The sequence below is a fragment of the Nerophis lumbriciformis genome, linkage group LG38 (genome assembly GCF_033978685.3).
Source record: "Nerophis lumbriciformis linkage group LG38, RoL_Nlum_v2.1, whole genome shotgun sequence".
Taxonomy (NCBI): Eukaryota; Metazoa; Chordata; class Actinopteri; order Syngnathiformes; family Syngnathidae; genus Nerophis; species Nerophis lumbriciformis.
Genome location: NC_084585.2, coordinates 5347007 through 5366821, shown reverse-complemented (window position 1 = coordinate 5366821; position 19815 = coordinate 5347007). Strand labels below are relative to the sequence as shown.

General features: G+C 40.5%; 2 protein-coding genes across 5 annotated transcripts in view; both read right to left on the bottom strand.

Moving 5' to 3' along the window:
* The window catches only part of r3hcc1 (R3H domain and coiled-coil containing 1), a 33363-nt gene extending 28229 nt beyond the window's left edge, over positions 1–5134 (bottom strand). For all 3 annotated transcript variants that reach the window (XM_072912653.1, XM_072912652.1, XM_061932587.2), the window contains exon 1: positions 4730–5134. In XM_072912653.1, coding sequence (XP_072768754.1) covers positions 4730–4836 — 107 coding nt within the window. In that variant the 5' untranslated portion in view covers positions 4837–5134. The remainder of the gene's footprint in view (positions 1–4729) is intronic.
* Positions 5135–8848: 3714 nt separating this feature from the next.
* rplp0 (ribosomal protein, large, P0) lies at positions 8849–17603 on the bottom strand. 2 transcript variants are annotated; one of them, XM_061932282.2, is made up of 8 exons: positions 17581–17603; positions 12455–12563; positions 12191–12366; positions 11871–11958; positions 9584–9730; positions 9330–9515; positions 9117–9257; positions 8849–9052 (listed from the first exon to the last, which is right to left on the bottom strand). In XM_061932282.2, the coding sequence occupies exons 2-8, from the start codon at positions 12506–12508 to the stop codon at positions 8888–8890; spliced, it is 957 nt and encodes a 318-aa protein (XP_061788266.2). In that variant the 5' UTR covers positions 12509–12563; positions 17581–17603; the 3' UTR covers positions 8849–8887. The 2 variants fall into 2 exon arrangements, with proteins under 2 accessions (XP_061788266.2, XP_061788265.2); XM_061932281.2 differs by lacking the exon at positions 17581–17603 and adding an exon at positions 16614–16671.
* Positions 17604–19815: the final 2212 nt, after the last annotated feature.

Below are 19815 nucleotides of genomic sequence, written 5' to 3'. Positions count from 1 at the left end.
CGAGCGAGGAAGAGGAGCTGAAAAGCGAGGAAAGAAAGAGAAAAGAGTTGGAAGAGAAAAGACTTTGTGTAAAATTAAAAGATTGTAAACCTGGCAAAGCCGTCTGGCGTTCAGTCTGTCGGTCCTGAAAGAACCCCACGGCACAAGACGTGTCACAAACGCTAACGTTAATTAGTTGTGCAAATACCTTTTACAACATTAACAGTTACATATACTATGTACAAACCAACAATTCACTTTCACTTTAATCATACTATCATTGTTGTGTTATTAAGCAAAATAAGCAATACTTTTACTTTTGTTGAAATGTTTACACTGTACACTTTTTTGTATTGGATGTTTAGCTTTATTTTTGCACATTTTAGCAAATAAGCAATACTTTTACTTTTGTTGAAATGTTTACACTTGTTACAGAATATTTCCGTTTTGCACTTTTTTGTATTGGATGTTTATCTTTATTTTTGCACATTTTAAAGCAAAATAAGCAATACTTTTACTTTTGAAATGCTTATACTATTCCAGAATATTAAGATTTGCACTGGATGTTTACTTTTATATTTGCACATTAAAAAGCAAATAAGCTACTTTTAATTTTGTTAAATGTTAACAGTTTTAAATGTTTACATTGTTACAGAATATTTTGTCATGTTGTTGTCAATGTTGACTGACTAGTGGCCATACTTTTTTTTTTTGTAAATAAAAGCCATGCCTTTTGAAAAAACTGGCCTACATTTATTTTTTCCTCTTCATTTTAAATAAATAAAAAAAATCGGTAAAAGGAAAAATAATCTATAGATTAATCGAAAAAAATAATCTATAGATTAACCGATTAATCGAAAAAATAATCTATAGATTAATCGATAGAAAAATAATCGTTAGCTGCAGCCCTAATATTGACCCCGCTACTTAAAAAACAATTATTTAAACCTTCCCGTACTGACCCCGCATTTATGACTTGGCACGATCATGGTATCACCACTGTGAAAGACCTCTATGCAGACGGAGTGTTCTCATCCTTCACTGAACTCTCTTCCAAATACGATCTGCCGAACTCCCACCTTTTTCGTTTCTTTCAGGCGAGGGACTTCGTAAAGAAGCAGTTCCCACACTTTCCAAATCGTCCTCCGGAAACTCTTATAGATACATTGTTATCTTTGAGCCCTAATCATAAAAAATGTATCTCCGTGTTATATACCTCCTTAAGTTCAGTTGCTCCAAACTCTCTATCAGTGATAAGAGCCTCGTGGGAGAGCGATCTTAATATCAACATATCCGATCAACACTGGAACTCGGCCCTGAAACTGGTTCACTCCTCCTCAATATGTGCCCGTCATAGTCTCATCCAATGCAAAGTAATCCATAAAATTCACTACACTAATTCAAAACTATCCAAAATCTACCCCACTGTTAGCAATACCTGCAATAGATGCAAACAATCTCCGGCTGATCACGTCCATATGTTCTGGTCCTGCTCTAAACTATGTTCCTTTTGGGAGGACATTTTTGACACAATTGGAAAAGCATACGGTCAAAACTTTCCTCCCAACCCATTATCAGCCATTTTTGGCATATGCCCCGATAACATGTGCCCGGTACCACTAAAACGCGCTGTTGCTTTTACGACCCTGCTGGCCAGGCGATTGATCTTGTTTAATTGGAAGCTGGCTCGCCCCCCATCACACGGCCGTTGGATTAAAGAGGTTCTCTACAATCTAAAACTGGAAAAACTTAGGTTTTCGCTAAAGGGCTCGGTTCAAGCATTTGAAAGCTCATGGAGCCCTTTTTTGCTGTATGTCAACTCTCTTGACCTATGCCCAGACACAGATGAGGAATAATCTCCCTTTTATTTATTAGTATTATTTTATTCAATTTTTATTTTATTATATATTATTATTATTATTATTAATTGTTATTTTATTTTATTATTATTATTATATATATATGTACCGTATATATTTTTTTTTATATATATCTGTCTGTCTCCGGCCTCGTATGTGTGTGTGTGTGAGAATGTGTCTGTCTTTGTCGTCTTACTTGTTACATAATTGTGCCATTTGTCCCTCGTTAGTGGGACCTGAGTGGGGTGGTAGGATGGGTGGGTGGTAGAGATGCGCGGATAGGCAATTTATTTCATCCGCAACCGCGTCAGAAAGTCGTCAACCATCCGTCATCCACCCGATGTAACGTTTGATCAGAACTGCACCCGCCCGCCATCCGCCCGTTGTTATATATCTAATATTAATTAAAAAAAAAAAAAAAGGGTGAAAACTACGCGAATTGCACCTTGTGCAGACAAGATTTTTCGATCGGACACGGAGGAATTAGCGATGTAAAAGACCACGTTGGGACAAAAAAACACAAGTCTAATGCCGTTGCTAGCGATACAAGTGGAAAACTTTCAACGTTTTTCGTCGCCCAAACAGATTCTTTGGATGTGATAAATGCCGAAGTTTTATTTACGGAGGCAATAATTGAGCATGGACTTCCAATCGCACTGGCTGATCACATGGGACAGTTAATAATGTAATGCAACCTTTAAAAATCATTACGCGGTGATCGCGATCCCAAAAATAAACTTTTCTTGCATGATAATGTCCAGAAAAATTCGCTTTATATTACTATAGAGTCCTTTTAACGAATGAGTTTGATGGTTTATCACAAACCTTAAATGAAAGAAGTCCTTTGTTCTCCTGCACCATGCATGCGCAATCCTGTCGGCTGTATTTCACAGCACGACATACTGTTAAAAGTGTTTATACTATTTATACTTTCAATTAACAAATTGAAGTCTTGTGAAAGGTTGACAGGATAACTGGCATTAACTGTCAAAATAATTTCAAACTATTGAAGTTAGCTTACAGAATAAACATGTCAATCAACTCATATGATTTTTGCTGTAATATTTTTGTTTTGAAAAGTCACTGTGACTGATAGAAAAGTGATGGTTTTAGCAACATTTTAACCTGTCTGAATGCTAATAATCATTTTGCGTCGGGGGGCGAAGCCCTGAACCCTCCACCAGGACTTTGTCCTGGACCTACCGGGGCCTGCGGCCCTTGGACCCTGGCTACTAGGTTTTTCTGATTTAAAAGTTGGCAGGTATGGTGAGGTTATAAAGCTTTTGCCTGTTAAAGAAAGGAGACTGATCCAATGGAGCACAGACTTGCGCGTGCCACGCTGTCACGACCCAGACGCACACCAGTGCGCAATCATATGGGAGCCGCGCTGAGCGCACCTCCAAGCGCGTCTCGCTGCCGGCGACGGCCAGGTATGGGCCCGACGCTCCAGCGCCATCCATTTTCAGGGCTAGTTGATTCGGCAGGTGGGTTGTTACACACTCCTTAGCGGGTTCCGACTTCCATGGCCACCGTCCTACTCTCTATATCAACCAGGGTGAGCCCCACCCCTTTCGTGAGCGCACTGCACGCGGAGTGACCCCTGTTACGCGCCCCCGGCAACAGGGGTGGCAAGCAGGTAAGCTGCGCGGGCGAAGCGCGCGGAGTGACCCATGTTACGAGCCCCCGGCCACGGGGGTGGCGGGCAGGTAAGCTGCTTACCTGCTGCGCGTGACGCCGGCCGCGGCGAAAGCGGACGAGGCGGGGTGTCGATGCGGTGGGCGCGGTAGTGACCCTGGACGTGCGTCGGGCCCTTCTCGCGGATCGCCTCAGCTACGGCTGCCGGTGGGGCCCTCTCGGGGGAAGGGGCCTCGGTCCCGGACCCCGGCGAGGCGTCCCTTCTCCGCTCCGTAAAAGTGTCCATCTCTTTTCTTTTTTTTTCTTCTGTTGTGGCATATGCAGCAGGTGCCTGCTCGTTTTTCGTATGTGGGTAACAACATTTAACTATGTATATATATTTCCCAATTGGTTTAACTGCCACCCGCAAAAAAAAAAAAAAAAAAAAAAAAAAAAAATCTAATTAATCCGCCCGACCCGCGAGCGGATAAAATCTTATTTTTTTTAATTTCATCCGCCCGATCCGCGGATAATCCGCGGACTCCGCTGTTGTGTCCACAAACCGCGCATCTCTAGTGGGTGGTTTGGGTTTTAAGGGAAAGGGTGTGAATCATTTACTGACTTTAAAATTGTACTGTTTTGACTTGCACTTTTTTCTGTCTATTTGAAAATGCCAATATTAAAAAAAAGTTGGAAGAAAGTTCTAAAGCTTAGTGATATATCAGATGTATCAGATTGTAGGTGTGTTTTTGTTTACCCTGTGTTTGTTGTCGAGATAGGCTCCAGCACCCCCTCGCGACCCCGATAGGGACAAGCGGTATACAATGGATGGATGGATGGATGGATGTTGCATTTTTGTTGCGTTTTGCTTGATTGTAAAATATGTCGATCGAGAGGGTGTCACGTTCATATGTTGTCAATATTCAGTGTTTTATCGGTCATAGTTAATATTGTAAAAACCCACATTCTTTATTTTCATGTACATTCTGGGTGTCTCATTCAGTAAAAAAAAATTAAAATTCCATTCCGTTTTTTTTAAGGTGGTCTGTCATAACGTTTTTAGCATTCAATCAGACATTATTGTGAGGTTTTGTATTTGTGTTCCTAAAAATAGATATACTGGCCCCCAGACACATTTTTTTCTCTAAATGTGGCCCCCGGATCAAAATAATTGCCCAGGTCTGTATTAGAATGTTATTGAGCTGTCAGCTCAGTTCTTGAGTAGTTTGACACTCCACGTACTTTGTCACAGCCACACTTGTTTTGGTTCCACTTACCTGTCGAGGCTGCTCTCCTGATATGTTTCCACTTCATTCAAGACCTGCTGCACGAATTCATTCTCTTCTTTGAGGAGGTAAACTCCATCGAAGCAAGGGAACGCCATTGTCAAAAATGGAATATTACTGAGCCGACGGTGCTAAAAGTAAAGTTAATGTTACAATGCTAGGTGACATAGCATGTCAGTTAGCAGCTACTTGTTAGCCACCAGCTAAATAAAGCCGAAGACGTATTGTATAAATGTAACCAAAAATTGCTTAAATACATCAAATAATTGAATGAATTCCAAACGTTACTAAGTTTAAGTCGTCGAATGAGCCGCAGGAGCACATTTTAGTTCAAGATATTCGCCGGTTGCGATGTTTACTTGCGTTTTTCTTTGTACTTTACGGTACTACGGCAACTGAGAGAGGTCAAAACAAAAGTACGGGTGCCGAGAGAGATCAAAAATAGAAATGCAATCAAAATAAAATAGTTTAATTTCTGCAATATTTACGTTAATGTGCCACATAAAGATATAGTTTAGTTTAAACTGTCATGTGTCATTGCAAAAATCATGAATTGATTGGGCTCCAGTACTATGGAATGCCCTCCCGGTAACAATTAGAGATGCTACCTCAGTAGAAGCATTTAAGTCCCATCTTAAAACTCATTTGTATACTCTAGCCTTTAAATAGCCCCCCTGTTAGACCAGTTGATCTGCCGTTTCTTTTTTTTTCTCCTCTGCTCCCCTTTTCCTTGAGGGGGGGGGGGGGGGGGGGGGGGGGGGGGGGGGCACAGGTCCGGTGGCCATGGATGAAGTGCTGGCTGTCCAGAGTCGGGACCTGGGGTGGACCGCTCGCCTGTGCATCGGCAGGGAACATCTCTGCGCTGCTGACCCGTCTCCGCTCGGGATGGTGTCCTGCTGGCCCCACTATGGACTGGACTCTTACTATTATGTTGGATCCACTATGGACTGGACTCTCACAATATTATGTCAGACCCACTCGACATCCATTGCTTTCGGTCTCCCCTAGAGGGGGGGGGGGGGGTTACCCACATATGCGGTCCTCTCCAAGGTTTCTCATAGTCATTCACATCGACGTCCCACTGGGGTGAGTTTTTCCTTGCCCGTATGTGGGCTTTGTACCGAGGATGTCGTTGTGGCTTGTGCAGCCCTTTGAGACACTTGTGATTTAGGGCTATATAAATAAAGATTGATTGATTGATTGATTGATTAAAAAAGTCGAAAAACTTACTCAGGTTTTACCATTTATTTGGGCAGCCTAAAGAATAATAATCATGCTGTTTCCTCAGCACCTTGACATGCCACACCTGTGAGGTGGGATGGATCATCTTTAGACAAGATTTGTCAACAATATTTGAGAGGAATAGGTATTGTGTGTATACAGAAAAAGTGTGTTCAACTCATAACTCATGAAAAATGGGAGCAAAAACAAAAGTTTTCTGTTTATATTTTTGCTCAGTGTACAAATGTTGATATCAATCCAATACCAAGTAGTTAGAATCCATACTTGCCAACCCTCCCGAATTTTCCGGGAGACTCCCGAAATTCAGCGCCTCTCCCGAAAACCTCCCGGGACAAATATTCTCCCGAAAATCTCCCGATTTTCAGCCGGAGCTGGAGGCCACGCCCCCTCCAGCTCCATGCGGACCTGAGTGAGGACAGCCTTTTTTTTCGTGACGGGAGGACAACAGGGTGACAAGAACTAAATCATCCAGACTAGAGATAAATTGTATTATTATGTTTATCTTACCTAAAAATAAATATATTTATTAATTTAAAAATAATAATAAATAAATACATTTTTACTATATTTTGCTAAAAACATCAAAATGAATTGTATTTTTATTTGTATTTTTTCTGACTCCTTATTACATCCAGCCATAGAATTATACATTAAAATAAACATATTTGAAATAATTAATTTTAAATTCTCATAATATTTCATTTAAAATGACCATATTTAATTATTAAAATAATTGCTTGTTTATCAACAACTTTAGCATTTTATTCATTACATTTTGAAGCTCTCAGAAGCCAAGTTATGTTATATTCCTTAAAATTGATTTATGCAAGTTTGAAGTATCAATTATCTAAACAGTTTTGTTTGCATATTTTCAGGATGTAGATATATATATATATATATATATATGTATGAAATATTTGACTTGGTGAATTCTAGCTGTCAATATACTCCTCCCCTCTTAACCACGCCCCCGCCCTCAACCACGCCCCTGTTCTACCCCTGACCACGCCCCCACCCCACCTCCCGAAATCGGAGGTCTCAAGGTTGGCAAGTATGAGTTAGGTCACACATTGGTCATAATTAAAGTTATGCTGCATCCAGAGACATATTTATTGTGTTTATAAACAAAAAAGTGAATATTTTGTAATAATAAAAAATATTGATATAATCATTGTAGTATAGACTATATCTACGCTATATATATTGTTACGGTCCATGTTTGTATAGATTACATAGCCTACACAGACTTGTGTAGGCATCACATCTGTAGCTTTGTGCACCAACAGTCAAATGACTAAATTAAAGCAAATATTTCTATATACTTGATGCAGTGCTCATTTAGTTGAGAGGGTCTAAAATATTGTTTTTTAAAATCCATCCTTTCTAATCCATGTTCTACTGTTTGTTACTCTGTCTCCTAGCCGCTCAGGCAAATCATATTGTCTAAGGATCCCGGTTCCGGCCCGCCAGTGTCCAAAATCCGGCCCGCGGGAAGCCCCAGGTTGAATTCTTTTTAAATAGTTTTTTAAAATCTGTCCTTTCTAATCCATTTTCTACTGCTTGTTACTCTGTCTCCTAGCCGCTCAGGCAAATCATAGTGTCTATGAATGCATTTTCCCATCGGTAATGTGACGCCGGCAAAGTGCACGCTCAGTCAATTAGTGCGCGAGGTATATAAAGTTAAAGTACCAATGATTGTCACACACTAGGTGTGGTGAAATTTGTCCTCTGCATTTGACCCATGCCCTTGATCACCCCCTGGGAGGTGAGGAGAGCATTGAGCAGCATTTTTGGTGATATACTGTATATATATATATGTATATGTATATATATATATATAGATATATATAAATAAAACTAGGCCCGAATGCAGCTGCAATAGGCTCCAGCACCCCATCGACCCCAAAAATGTACAAGCGGTAGAAAATGGATTGATAAAACAGCACGGCCCACGACAACATTTTAACCCAATGCAGCCCCCCCGCCCCAAGTCAAAAAGTGTGGGGACCCATGGTCTAAAGATCTTATTTACTTATACCAGGGGTCGGCAACCCGCGGCTCTAGAGCCGCATCTTTAGTGCCGCCCTAGTGGCTCTCTGGAGCTTTTTCAAAAATGTATGAAAAATAGAAAAAGTTGAGGGGAAAAAAAAAAAAGTTTTAATATGGTTTCTGTAGGAGGACAAACATGACACAAACCTCCCTAATTGTTATAAATCACACTGTTTATATTAAACATGCTTCACTGATTCGAGTATTTGGCGAGCGCCGTTTTGTCCTAATTTTTGCAGTCCTTGAACTCCTTAGTTTGTTTACATGTATATCTTTCTGCGACTTTCTAGGACGTGTTTTATGCCACTTCTTTTTCTGTCTCATGTTGTCCAAACTTTTAACGTTGTGCATGAATCCACAAAGGTGAGTTTTGTTGGTTAGACTTGTGTGGAGTGCTAATCAGACATATTTGGTCACTGCATGACTGCGAGCTAATCGATGCTAACATGCTATTTAGGCTAGCTACATGTACATATTGCATCATTATGCCTCATTTGTAGCTATATTTGAGGTCATTTAGTTTCCTTTAAGTCATATTAATTCAATTTATATCTCATGACACACTCTGTATGTAATATGGCTTTTAATTTTTTGCAGCTCCAGACAGATTTGTTTTTGTATTTTTGGTCCAATAAGGCTCTTTCAACATTTTGGGTTGCCGACCCCTGATTTATACTGTCAGAATAACCCAAGTCATTTGCTTGTAAATCTTCAATATTTGATGTGTCCACAGTACAAGTACAGTTGAAAGCACCTGGTCATGTTATACTTGCACCATTTAATTGGAGATTTCACCCCTAAACATTTGCAAAATCAGACTCATGTTTGACACATTTTATTAATATTTAGATGTTAATCTTAGTCAAACAGCCCGAAGCCCATGTCGTCATCTGATTCCTCAGACTCCTCCTTGACTTCCTCCTTGGCGGGGGCAGCAGCAGCAGCTGGTTTTGCGGTGGCTGCAGCTGCCGTTGGTGCTGCGACGGCAGCAAAGGCAGATGGGTCAGCCAGGAAGGCTTTCACCTGCAACAAAGACATCATTAAACACTGCAAGACAAACCGACATTTTAAGATGTTAAATACAAACCTTGTCTGCCAGAGGGAAAGAGTAATCTGTCTCCACAGCAATAGCCAAGACTCTCTTGTAGCCATTGATGACTGTATGGGGAACAGAGGCCAGTGTAGGATAGCCAATCTGAAGACACACGCTGGCGATGTTCCTCACTCCCTGAACATGAACATTTTTCAGTGAGCAGACCACACATGAAACATTTGTCACACGTATAACGACTGTACACACCTCCAGGAACCTGGTATGCAGAGAGGCCTCGGTGATGTCGAGCACATCAGGACTGTAGACGCTGCCGTTGTCATACACTTGCTGGATGTTGAGTCCGAAGGAGAAGGGGGAGATGTTCAGCATGTTGCACAGCGTGGCTTCGCTGGCACCCACTTTGTCCCCAGTCTTGATGAGGCTGACATCACTCTGAGGGAAGATCATGTGGTTAGGAACTTTGACGTTACAAAACCATGTGATTTTAAATTTCATCTTACCAGGATTTCAATAGTTCCCCTGGAGATCTTGGTGGTGATTCCCAGAGCCTGGAAGAAAGAGGTCTTCTCAGGTCCCAGTCCAGTATTCTGGGCAGGCACGGTCACATCACAGGGGGCTATGGCTCCAGCACGGGCAGCAGCTGGCACCTGGGAATTCCAGTAAGGTTATTCAACTAGACTGTAGCAAATTAGACACATGGATGGGACTTAAGAGTGTCTGAACCCTTGCGAGCCTGGCTGTCAAGAAGGTTTGGACAGACAGATAGCTGGAAACAAGTTAATGTATGCAGAAGAACCACAACACAGCACCACACAAGCCGTATTGTAACCTTTATCTGCATATCACTCCATTAATGGGACTAAGGCTGGGCGATATATGGAATACGTGTGAATATGTGTGAGATATAGAAAATAATTTAAAATATATTGGAGTATACGTTCTCACGCAGTTGCTTTTAGCTGCGGTCATTACACTACAGGCGTTTCTCAGTCTCTCCAGAGACATAAAACAAGCGCACCTTCTTACATACGTCACATACGTACGCCCTGCGGCATGGGTAACGTTAGCTGTGGTGTGAGTGGTAATATGAGAGAAAGGTGCCAATCTGGTAACAAATGAATTCTTAAGAAAACCAGCAGGGGCTCCATCGTCTGGCTTCAAGCGGGAAGATGTTGAACAGACAACCGTAATTTGTAATGTGTGCTGCAAAAGCGTTGCTACAAAAAGTAGCATTACTATTGTAGTGGCATTCTGTACAAAAAGTGCACTTTAATCTAGTGTTTTGATATGTCATCTTAGTGACATCATGCAGAAAAGTACACTAATAAAATGTCTGACAATCTTGCACTTTGTTTTGGAAATGACATGAATGTTTGTGCCACTGCTTAATACATACTTGCCAACCTTGAGACCTCCGATTTCAGGAGGTGGGGGGCGTGGTTAAGAGATATATATAGCTAGAATTCACTGAAAGTCAAGTATTTCTTATATATATATATATATATATATATATATATAATACACAACACTCATCTACTCATTGTTGAGTTAAGGGTTGAATTACCCTTAACCCTTATGCCTACTCAGTGGCCTAGTGGTTAGAGTGTCCGCCCTGAGATCGGTAGGTTGTGAGTTCAAACCCCGGCCGAGTCATACCAAAGACTATAAAAATGGGACCCATTACCTCCCTGCTTGGCACTCAGCATCAAGGGTTGGAATTGGGGGTTAAATCACCAAAATGATTCCCGGGCGCGGCCACCGCTGCTGCCCACTGCTCCCCTCACCTCCCAGGGGGTGATCAAGGGTGATGGGTCAAATGCAGAGAATAATCTCGCCACACCTAGTGTGTGTGTGACAATCATTGGTACTTTAACTTTAATTGTCCATCCTTGTTCTATTCTCTGTCACTATTTCAGAACACACACATTATACAAATATACATTATAAAATCAATAAAAAAAACGGGAGCTCTAATTTGGGAGTCTGAATTAGGATCAGAAGTTCCTATATAAACATTGCGCACTCACTTCGCCTTTTTGTATTGATTACTGCAGCTGTGCACTGGATTCATTCACAAATACAAACTACAACTCAAACACTTTAGAGTTAGGCTCCACCATCTGAATGTGTACTTAAACTTATAAAGATCACATGGATATTACTCAGTGAGTTGATTCACCAAAACTAACCTGTTATACAGGAGGAAAAAGCACACAGGACGTTTCAATTGTTCACAGACTGGTCGCTCTCATCAGAATGACAAGACACTTCCGGTCTGCAGGTGATTGCATTCAATTGGGAAGAAACGCCCTACTGACCAATGTGAATACTGATAAATGTGGAATGACAGCTCCAAAAACGAATTCAAACCACAAAATAAAATAAATAAATCACCACAAAAATGTGACACATTATGGGTGGGTCACATTTGCATGTACAGTAGATGGCAGTATTGTCCTGTTTAAAAGTGTCACAACATTGCTGTTTACGGCAATGTTGTGAACAGGCTGTCAACACGTCACTCAGGTCCGCCTGAATTTCGGGAGAAAATTTGTCCCGGGAGGTTTTTGGGAGAGGCGCTGAATTTCGGGAGTCTCGCGGAAAATCCGGGAGGGTTGGCAAGTATGGCTTAATACACTTTTGCTAAATTGACCTGTGGTTTCCCTCTCTGCATGAAAGTTTAAAAGTAGCATATATTAATGCAGTATGAAGAAGAACGTTTAATGTAGACACATCGCCCAGCCCTAAATGGACTATTTTTAATCTTCTCCATTTAAAATGTCTCACCTTGTTGGCCAACAGCAAGTCCCTGACCTCTGCCAGGTCCTCCTTGGTGAAGACAAAACCGACATTTCCCTTGATGTGGGGCAGAAGCCTGTTAAAACCAAAGTCTCCTGTCAAAAATATTGTCAGAGTAAGCGTCGAAACATTGGACAAGTGACAATTGTGTCTGAAACCTTGCGTCCCGGGCTGCCAGGAGAAGTAGGCAGACAAGGATAGCGAGGAAACAGGTTACTTTTTGCAGGGGGAACGACAAGGCAGCACCACACAGGCTACATTGTAACTATCCTGCACACACACAAAAAAACAAGCCAGGCAAGACTCACTTTTCCAGAGCAGGGTTGTTCTCCAGGTGGCCACGGATGGCCTTGCGCATCATGGTGTTCTTCCCCATCAGCACCACGGCCTTGCCACGCAGGGAACAACGGATGGTCTGCATCTGCTTGGAGCCCACATTGTCAGCTCCCACAACGAAGCATTTTGGGTAGTCATCCAGGAGTTGCTGTTAAAAAAAAAATATATATATTATTGTATGATACAACACGATAATTCATGAATGGCGTGAAAATGGCAAATGCTTTGATACCTACGATGATTTTTATAAAATAGTTGGACTTCCACGTGGCCCTGTCTTCCCTGGGCATCTTTGCAGTGCTTCCAAGGATTCGCTTTAAAGCTGTTTTAAAGACAAGGTAATGTCTGCAAAGGAAACAGAAAAAGGAATTGTTGCTTTAATACAGATTTTGAACAACCAAACAGTGTTGAACGATGATGGAGAAATATAACCTTGGAGGAAAATCTAATTTAAAACATTTGTATGCACATACAACACTTAGAACCTTTAGCATATCAGTATGTGGAATTAAATGATGGAATGGATTAAGTAAAGAAGCTAAACATTGTACTGATATGATCTAGTTTAAGAGGTTGTTCAAAATAATCTCCCGGTTGCAGTTAGTCGAGAACGCAGCAGGGGCCAGGAAACGCGAGCATATAAGGCCAATTCAGATTTTACACTGGCTCCCTATTAATTTTAGAATTGATTTTAAAACCTTACTATTTGTTTTTAAAGCTTTACATGGACTCGGACCTCATCCAAACTTACACTCCTGCGTGCGCTCTGAGGTCCGAGAGCCAGCTACAGCTCATAGTGCCCAAGACCAGACTTAAAACCAGGGGAGACAGGGCCTTCTCTGTGGTCGGCCCTAAGCATACCTGCCAACTTTTGAAATCAGAAAAACCTAGTAGCCAGGGTACAGGGGCCGCAGGCCCCAGTAGGTCCAGGACAAAGTCCTGGTGGGGGGTTCAGCTTCGCCCCCCGACGCAAAATGATTATTAGCATTCAGACAGGTTAAAATGTTGCTAAAACCATCACTTTATCAGTCAGTGACTTTTCAAAACAAAAATATTACAGCAAAAATCATATGGGTTGATTGACATGTTTATTCTGTAAGCTAACTTCAATAGTTTGAAATTATTTTGACAGTTAATGCCAGTTATCCTGTCAACCTTTCACAAGACTTCAATTTGTTAATTGAAAGTATAAACAGTATAAATACCTTTTACAGTAAACAAATGGTAAAACAGTACTAAACAATTCCATTAAAAAAAAAATTGGTGTCATTATTAACTCTGTCCAAGCTTGTATAATCTACTGCCTTGTTCAATTGTATAAAATATTTTGTGCCTAAAATTCACATTTCTATCACAATTATCATACTGTAAACATGGTAAGCTAACTTCATTAAAATTAGTCCTGTCAATAGCATGGAATTACAATTCAAATGTAGTTTTTTGTAAGCCTTTCAAAAGAATTCAAAATATGAAAAATTAATGAAAATTAATTTAAGCCATCAGACACTTGAAAAGTGGCACATCACATCTCTAATGTAATCATTTTAACTTTTCAACAGAAATAGCACTGCAAAAATATTAAGGACATACTTCTGTATTTTGGTAGTTATGCTGTCAACATTTAACAAGATTTCTTCAACTTGGACTTGAAAGCATAAATAGTATAAACACTTTTAACAGTACAGTACTAAACAATTCCAATAGATAACATTGGTGTCATTACCTTTTTGTGGCTAAAATCCGAAAAACGTTGAAAGTTTTCCACTTGTATCGCTAGCAACGGCATTAGACTTGTTTTTTTTTGTCCCAACGTGGTCTTTTACATAGCTAATTCCTCCGTGTCCGAACGAAAAATCTTGTCTGCACAAGGTGCAATTCGCGTAGTTTTCACCCTTTTTGGAACGGATAATTATTCCCGGATAGGCTTTTGAATATTCTTCACGGAATGACTGCAGTTTTCTTTTCGGTTTAAGACTCGTTTGCGATTTTTCTCCGGCTGATTCCATGATCGTTCGCTCGTTTGGAAACAATGGCAACTGGTGCCTAGTGCTTGGCAACGGTGCTATAAATAGCCTCCCGCATTTAAAAAAAAAAAAAATTTAATTAATGAAAAACCGTATTTTTTATCACTGCAACCGTAACCCGGAATAGGTTGATCAAAACCGTACTAATTACAGGAAAACCGGAGTACCGTATTTTCCGCACTATAAGGCGCACCTAAAAACCACAATTTTTCTCAAAAGCTGACAGTGCGCCTAATAACCCGGTGCGCTTTATTACGATTCATTTTCATAAAGTTTCGGTCTCGCAACTTCGGTAAACAGCCGCCATCTTTTTTCCCGGTAGAACAGGAAGCGCTTCTTCTTCTACGCAAGCAACCGCCAAGGAAAGCACCCGCCCCCATAGAACAGGAAGCGCTTCACCCGCCCCCATAGAACAGGAAGCGCTTCACCCGCCCCCGGAAGAAGAAGAAAAAACGCGCGGATATCACCGTACGTTTCATTTCCTGTTTACATCTGTAAAGACCACAAAATGGCTCCTACTAAACGATCCGGGTCATAAAAAGACGCAATCTCTCCATCCGCACACGGATTACTACCGTATTTCACAGCAACTGAACCGCACTGTGGAACGGGAGCACGTACGGTGAATATTCACTCCACAGGGAATGAGAAGTCATCCTCCACTGTGGTTCTAGCTTGCCATGCTAACTTCCACTCATGGTGATATTCAAAAGGAAGACCTTGCCAAAAGAGACCTTTCCAGCCGGCGTCATCATAAAAGCTAACTCGAAGGGATGGATGGATGAAGAAAAGATGAGCGAGTGGTTAAGGGAAGTTTACGCGAAGAGGCCGGGTGGCTTTTTTCACACAGCTCCGAAGGCGAACACACCTTCACTAAGACGGGCAGACAGCCTCGGACGACATACGCCAACATCTGCCAGTGGATCGTAAATGCTTGGGCAGATATTTCGGTCACAACTGTGGTCCGAGCTTTCCGGAAGGCAGGATTCACAGAACAGCGACACTGACTCCCGATGACTTCTACGAGACGGAACCGGCCATTTTGGATCCCACGCTTGCGCAATTTTTCAATTCGGACACCGAAGACGAAGAATTCGAAGGATTTACGAATGAAGAATAACTTCAGAAGGTGAGCGCTATGTTTATTTTGTGTGTTGTGACATTAACGTTCGAGCAACATTATGTTACTATTGCTCTACACCATTTTGAATTTTACTATGTTTGTGATTGCACATTTGCGTACATTTTGGGACAGAGTTGTTAGAACGCTGGTTTTCAATATATTATTAAAGTTTGACTGAACTATCTGACTGTTTTTTTGACATTCACTTTAGCGCAGCGTTTTTTTGACATTCACTTTAGCGCAGCGTAGGCGCGGCTTTTAGTCCGGGGCGGCTTATTGGTGGACAAAATTATGAAATATGTAATTCATAGAAGGTGCGGCTAATAATCCGGTGCGCCTTATAGTGCGGAAAATACGGTAGTTGGCAGGTATGCCTAAGCTCTGGAACACTCTGCCCCTCCATGTTCAAACTGCTCCCACAGTGGAGTGTTTGAAGTCTCGTTTTAAGACCCACTTTTATCACTATGTGAGTCCTCTGTCCTCCAGTGTTTTTATTTTTAATTATCAAATTTGATTTCTATTTACTGTTTTAATTGTTTTCCCTTTAAAATAGTTTTTAATCGTATTTATTTTCATATTGGTTCTATATTTATTTATTCAGTCATTGGTGGAGCTAAGGATAATAGATTATTTTTAATATTTTTGTTTAAATGTGCTATAAAAATAAAGTGGATTGTTCAAGATAATGGTGCTTAAAGTACAAAAAAAAGGATTATGAGAAATACTTTCAACCTTATTGAAATTAGGATTCTATATCTCAGTATAACAATGACTGAATTAATTAATTACATATTACAAAACTTGTGTATACTAATTCCCAGATGTTATTTTGTTATATAAAAAGGTCAGTTAATGATTCTATATATTTGTAAAAGCTCTGAAGTGGGAAAGGGGTAGGATTAAATAAGCTTTGCTTCTTCCTACTTATTTTCAGACGTGATGTAAAATGAAATGATATGAAATTGTGTTATGTATTATGCTGTAAGTGTGCTCATGTTCGAAATAAACTAAATAAAGATAAAAGAACGATAAGACATGTGCTACATTGCTAGCTCATGCTAGCGAGCACGCGGCGTCACAGGCCTAGCTAGCTACGTCGGGCCCAAATAGTCGACGCTAACAAAACACTCAAATTTAACAAAAGTACGCTTTACATTCACAAAGTAAGCACACACAAATGTAGATTATTAACAGCTATTCGTAAATCATATGTTTACTTAACATTACTGCGAGAATGTAAGTGCTTACCGGGTTCGAGGGTCGCGTGAAAGAAAGAGGCTGAACAAGGCAACGCGCGGCTCTTATAAAGAACTGGCTGACCAATTACATTGGAGAGTGGGCGTGAACCGAGCAGTCATTGGACAGTATTTGTGTCAATCATCTTTCATCACGATGACGTCGTTGTTACTCCTAACCGAAAGATGGCGATAAACACGCACCGTAAAGCATTTTGACCAGCAGAAAAAGCGCTGTTAAGGAACGAGAACAATTATTTTAAAATGACTACTGAATGTTGACTAAATAGCACATCAAATGACGTGTTTGGCTTAAAAGGTTAAAACAATCTCTACCTCTAACAACCAAAAAGCTGTGAAAACTATGATGCTGTACTCCAAATTTGGATTATTTACGTAACTGGTGTGAGCCTATGGCTTTACACTTTGTTACATATAAATATTTTATATTCTATTTTAGTTGCTTTATTTAGTTTACAACCCCCTGGCGAAGTTTTGTACTGATTATTATTATTTCTTTACTTGTATGTAAATGTTGCATATTATAAATAAAAAAAATAACAAGGCAACACGCTGCTCTTACAAAGAACTAGCTGACCAATTGCATTTGAGAGTGGGCGTGAACCGAGCAGTGATTGGACAATGTTTGTGTCAATCATCTTTCGATCACGATGAGCTGGTAAGGAACGAGAAAAATAACTACTTAATGTTGACTAAATAGGACACCAAATGACGTGTGTGTTGGCTTTAAGGAGCACAGGATTTTTTCAAAAATATATCCGGGAAGGTGGGATATTAATGATATGGTAAAATGAGCGCACAAAGTAGTCAAAACGTCAAACCGGAAGGGAGCGGTATTGCACCGAGGTGATGGGTGACAACCGCCGTTGAACCGAATAAGAAGACTGCAGAAACTAAATAGGTCTAAAGTCCAAGAACATAAACATAATGTAGCAATTGACTTATTAAATAGTGCTTACCGTGCTTGAGGGTCGCGTGAAAGAAAGAGGCAGAACTAGGGAACGCGCGGCTCTTATAAAGAACTAGCTGACCAATTGCATTGGAGAGTGGGCGTAAACCGAGCAGTCATTGGACAGCATTTGTGTCAATCATCTGTCATCACGATGACGTCATTCTTACGCCTCACCGAAAGATGGCGTGTCCTTGTTCATATGTTTATCAGAATCATGTTTGCAAATGTTTAACCTTATAAATAAAGGAATATGAAAATAAATAAACAAAAAATAAAGCAAAAACAACATTGTGACCTCTCAACTTCCCCCCTTTCGAGTGCTTTCAGCCTACTTCCTCACTGCGACGTCCGGCCCACTCTAAACATGTTATCACTTGAGACACGTAAAGAAACTACATTGAAACAAAATCACAACGATATCGACTTATAGTTGTGATAGTGTAACCGAGGGTTTATATATGTCCACTATACTGTATAAAACTACAAAATAACAAACACGGAGGCTCCAGTTTTACACGAGAACCACTTTATTTCGTTTGTTTTTAAAACTCCGCTCCACCACAACGTGTCACCACTTCCGCTCTTAGCGCCTTCAAAATAAGAGCTCAAGGCATATACTGTATAACAGCTTATAACAGGAATTTAACATCACAAAGAGGCAAGTCCATAATCAGGCCCGGCCCTAACCAATCTGGCGCCCTAGGCAAGATATTAGGTGGCGCCCCCCCACATCGGCAGTGAAGTGTATATACTCACAAGAAACCGAATAGCTTTGTCTTTGACCTTTTTTTTACTTAAAGAAAGCAAATTAACAATCAGAATAGTTAACAAGATAAAAAAAACTATGAATAGATAAATGAATGCAAAAAATAAAAAATGAATATATGAAATACAATATTTTTTACATACATATTGCTTAATTAACATTAATGATGTGCACTTTAACAACTAGGCTTACAACTATACCTAATATATAAAGGGGTGGAAAAGTGACTATTACCTGCAGGGCAAACATTAGCTAACCAGAAGGCAATAACAATGTAAACAAAAATCACCTGCTTAAAAGATCTAATACAAATGTCCCTGAGGAATGTAAGGTGGGAGTACTGTAATTACCTAACGTTACATTATTATTTTCCATGACAATTTAGCCCCCTCCACAATATTAACCCGACGTTAAAACAGAACTAGCGATTTATTGATTAGCAATTGCCGAATCATGTAACTTTAGCTTATTGCTAAAAAGCCAGGTTACTATCACATTCTGTAACAGACAAATAATTTCATGTAGGCTAACGTTACCTACCTGCTACCTCTGTCTTTTTCTCGTTTCTCTTCCTCTTCTTTTCTCTTTTTTTCTTCCCTGGGCACCTGACAGTTTTGGCCGTTTTGACATCTTGTGTTGATTTTTTGATGTGGTGACGTCCAAAAAGAGTCATGATACGGGAAGGGAGGGGGCGCACCGTGCGGGGGGGCGTAATGTTGTAACAAATAATATTTCTATTATATAGGCTTTACTTTGCATTTTAATTAACGAGGGATTATTTTTTGTATTGAGAAATAATAGTACCAACTTTTTTTTTTTTTCTCCAACATTTGTGGCACTGGCGTGGCGCCCCCTGATGGACGGCGCCCTTAGCATTTGCCTATACGGCCTATGCCACGGGCCGGCCCTGTCCATAATAATAGGTTACAATCAGTGACGTGCGGTGAGGTTGATGGCTGGTGAGGCACTGACTTCATCCAAGTCAGATTTACAAACATATGAACCCTAAAGAGTATCTTATTCACCATTTGATTGGCAGCAGTTAACGGGTTATGTTTAAAAGCTCATACCAGCATTCTTCCCTGCTTGGCACTCAGCATCAAGGGTTGGAATTGGGGGTTAAATCACCAAAAATGATTCCCGGGCGCGGCGCCGCTGCTGCCCACTGCTCCCCTCACCTCCCAGGGGGTGAACAAGGGGGTGGGTCAAATGCAGAGGACAAATTTCACCACACCTCAATCATTGGTACTTTAACTTAACTTTAACTTTACACATACAAACTGTAGCACACAAAAAAGCACATTTAATTAAAAAAAACGTTATTATGGTCTTACCTTTACTTATAAATGAAGTCCACAACTAAAGCCCTCACTTCAACTTTCCACGTGCAAGATTGAATCTATTTAAAAAAGTGTAACCGAGGGTTTATAAATGTCGCCTATACTGTATGAAACTACAAAATAACAAACACGGAGG

What these genes read in the sequence shown, in the direction of transcription:
- rplp0 (XM_061932282.2), bottom strand. Translation starts at nt 12,508, where the DNA reads ATGCCCAGGGAAGACAGGGCCACGTGGAAGTCCAACTATTTTATAAAA. An exon ending in ACTATTTTATAAAAATCATC is followed by an intron (nt 12,367 to 12,454) that starts GTAGGTATCAAA and finishes TTTTTTTAACAG; the next exon opens with CAACTCCTGGATGACTACCC. An exon ending in AACAACCCTGCTCTGGAAAA is followed by an intron (nt 11,959 to 12,190) that starts GTGAGTCTTGCC and finishes TGGTTTTAACAG; the next exon opens with GCTTCTGCCCCACATCAAGG.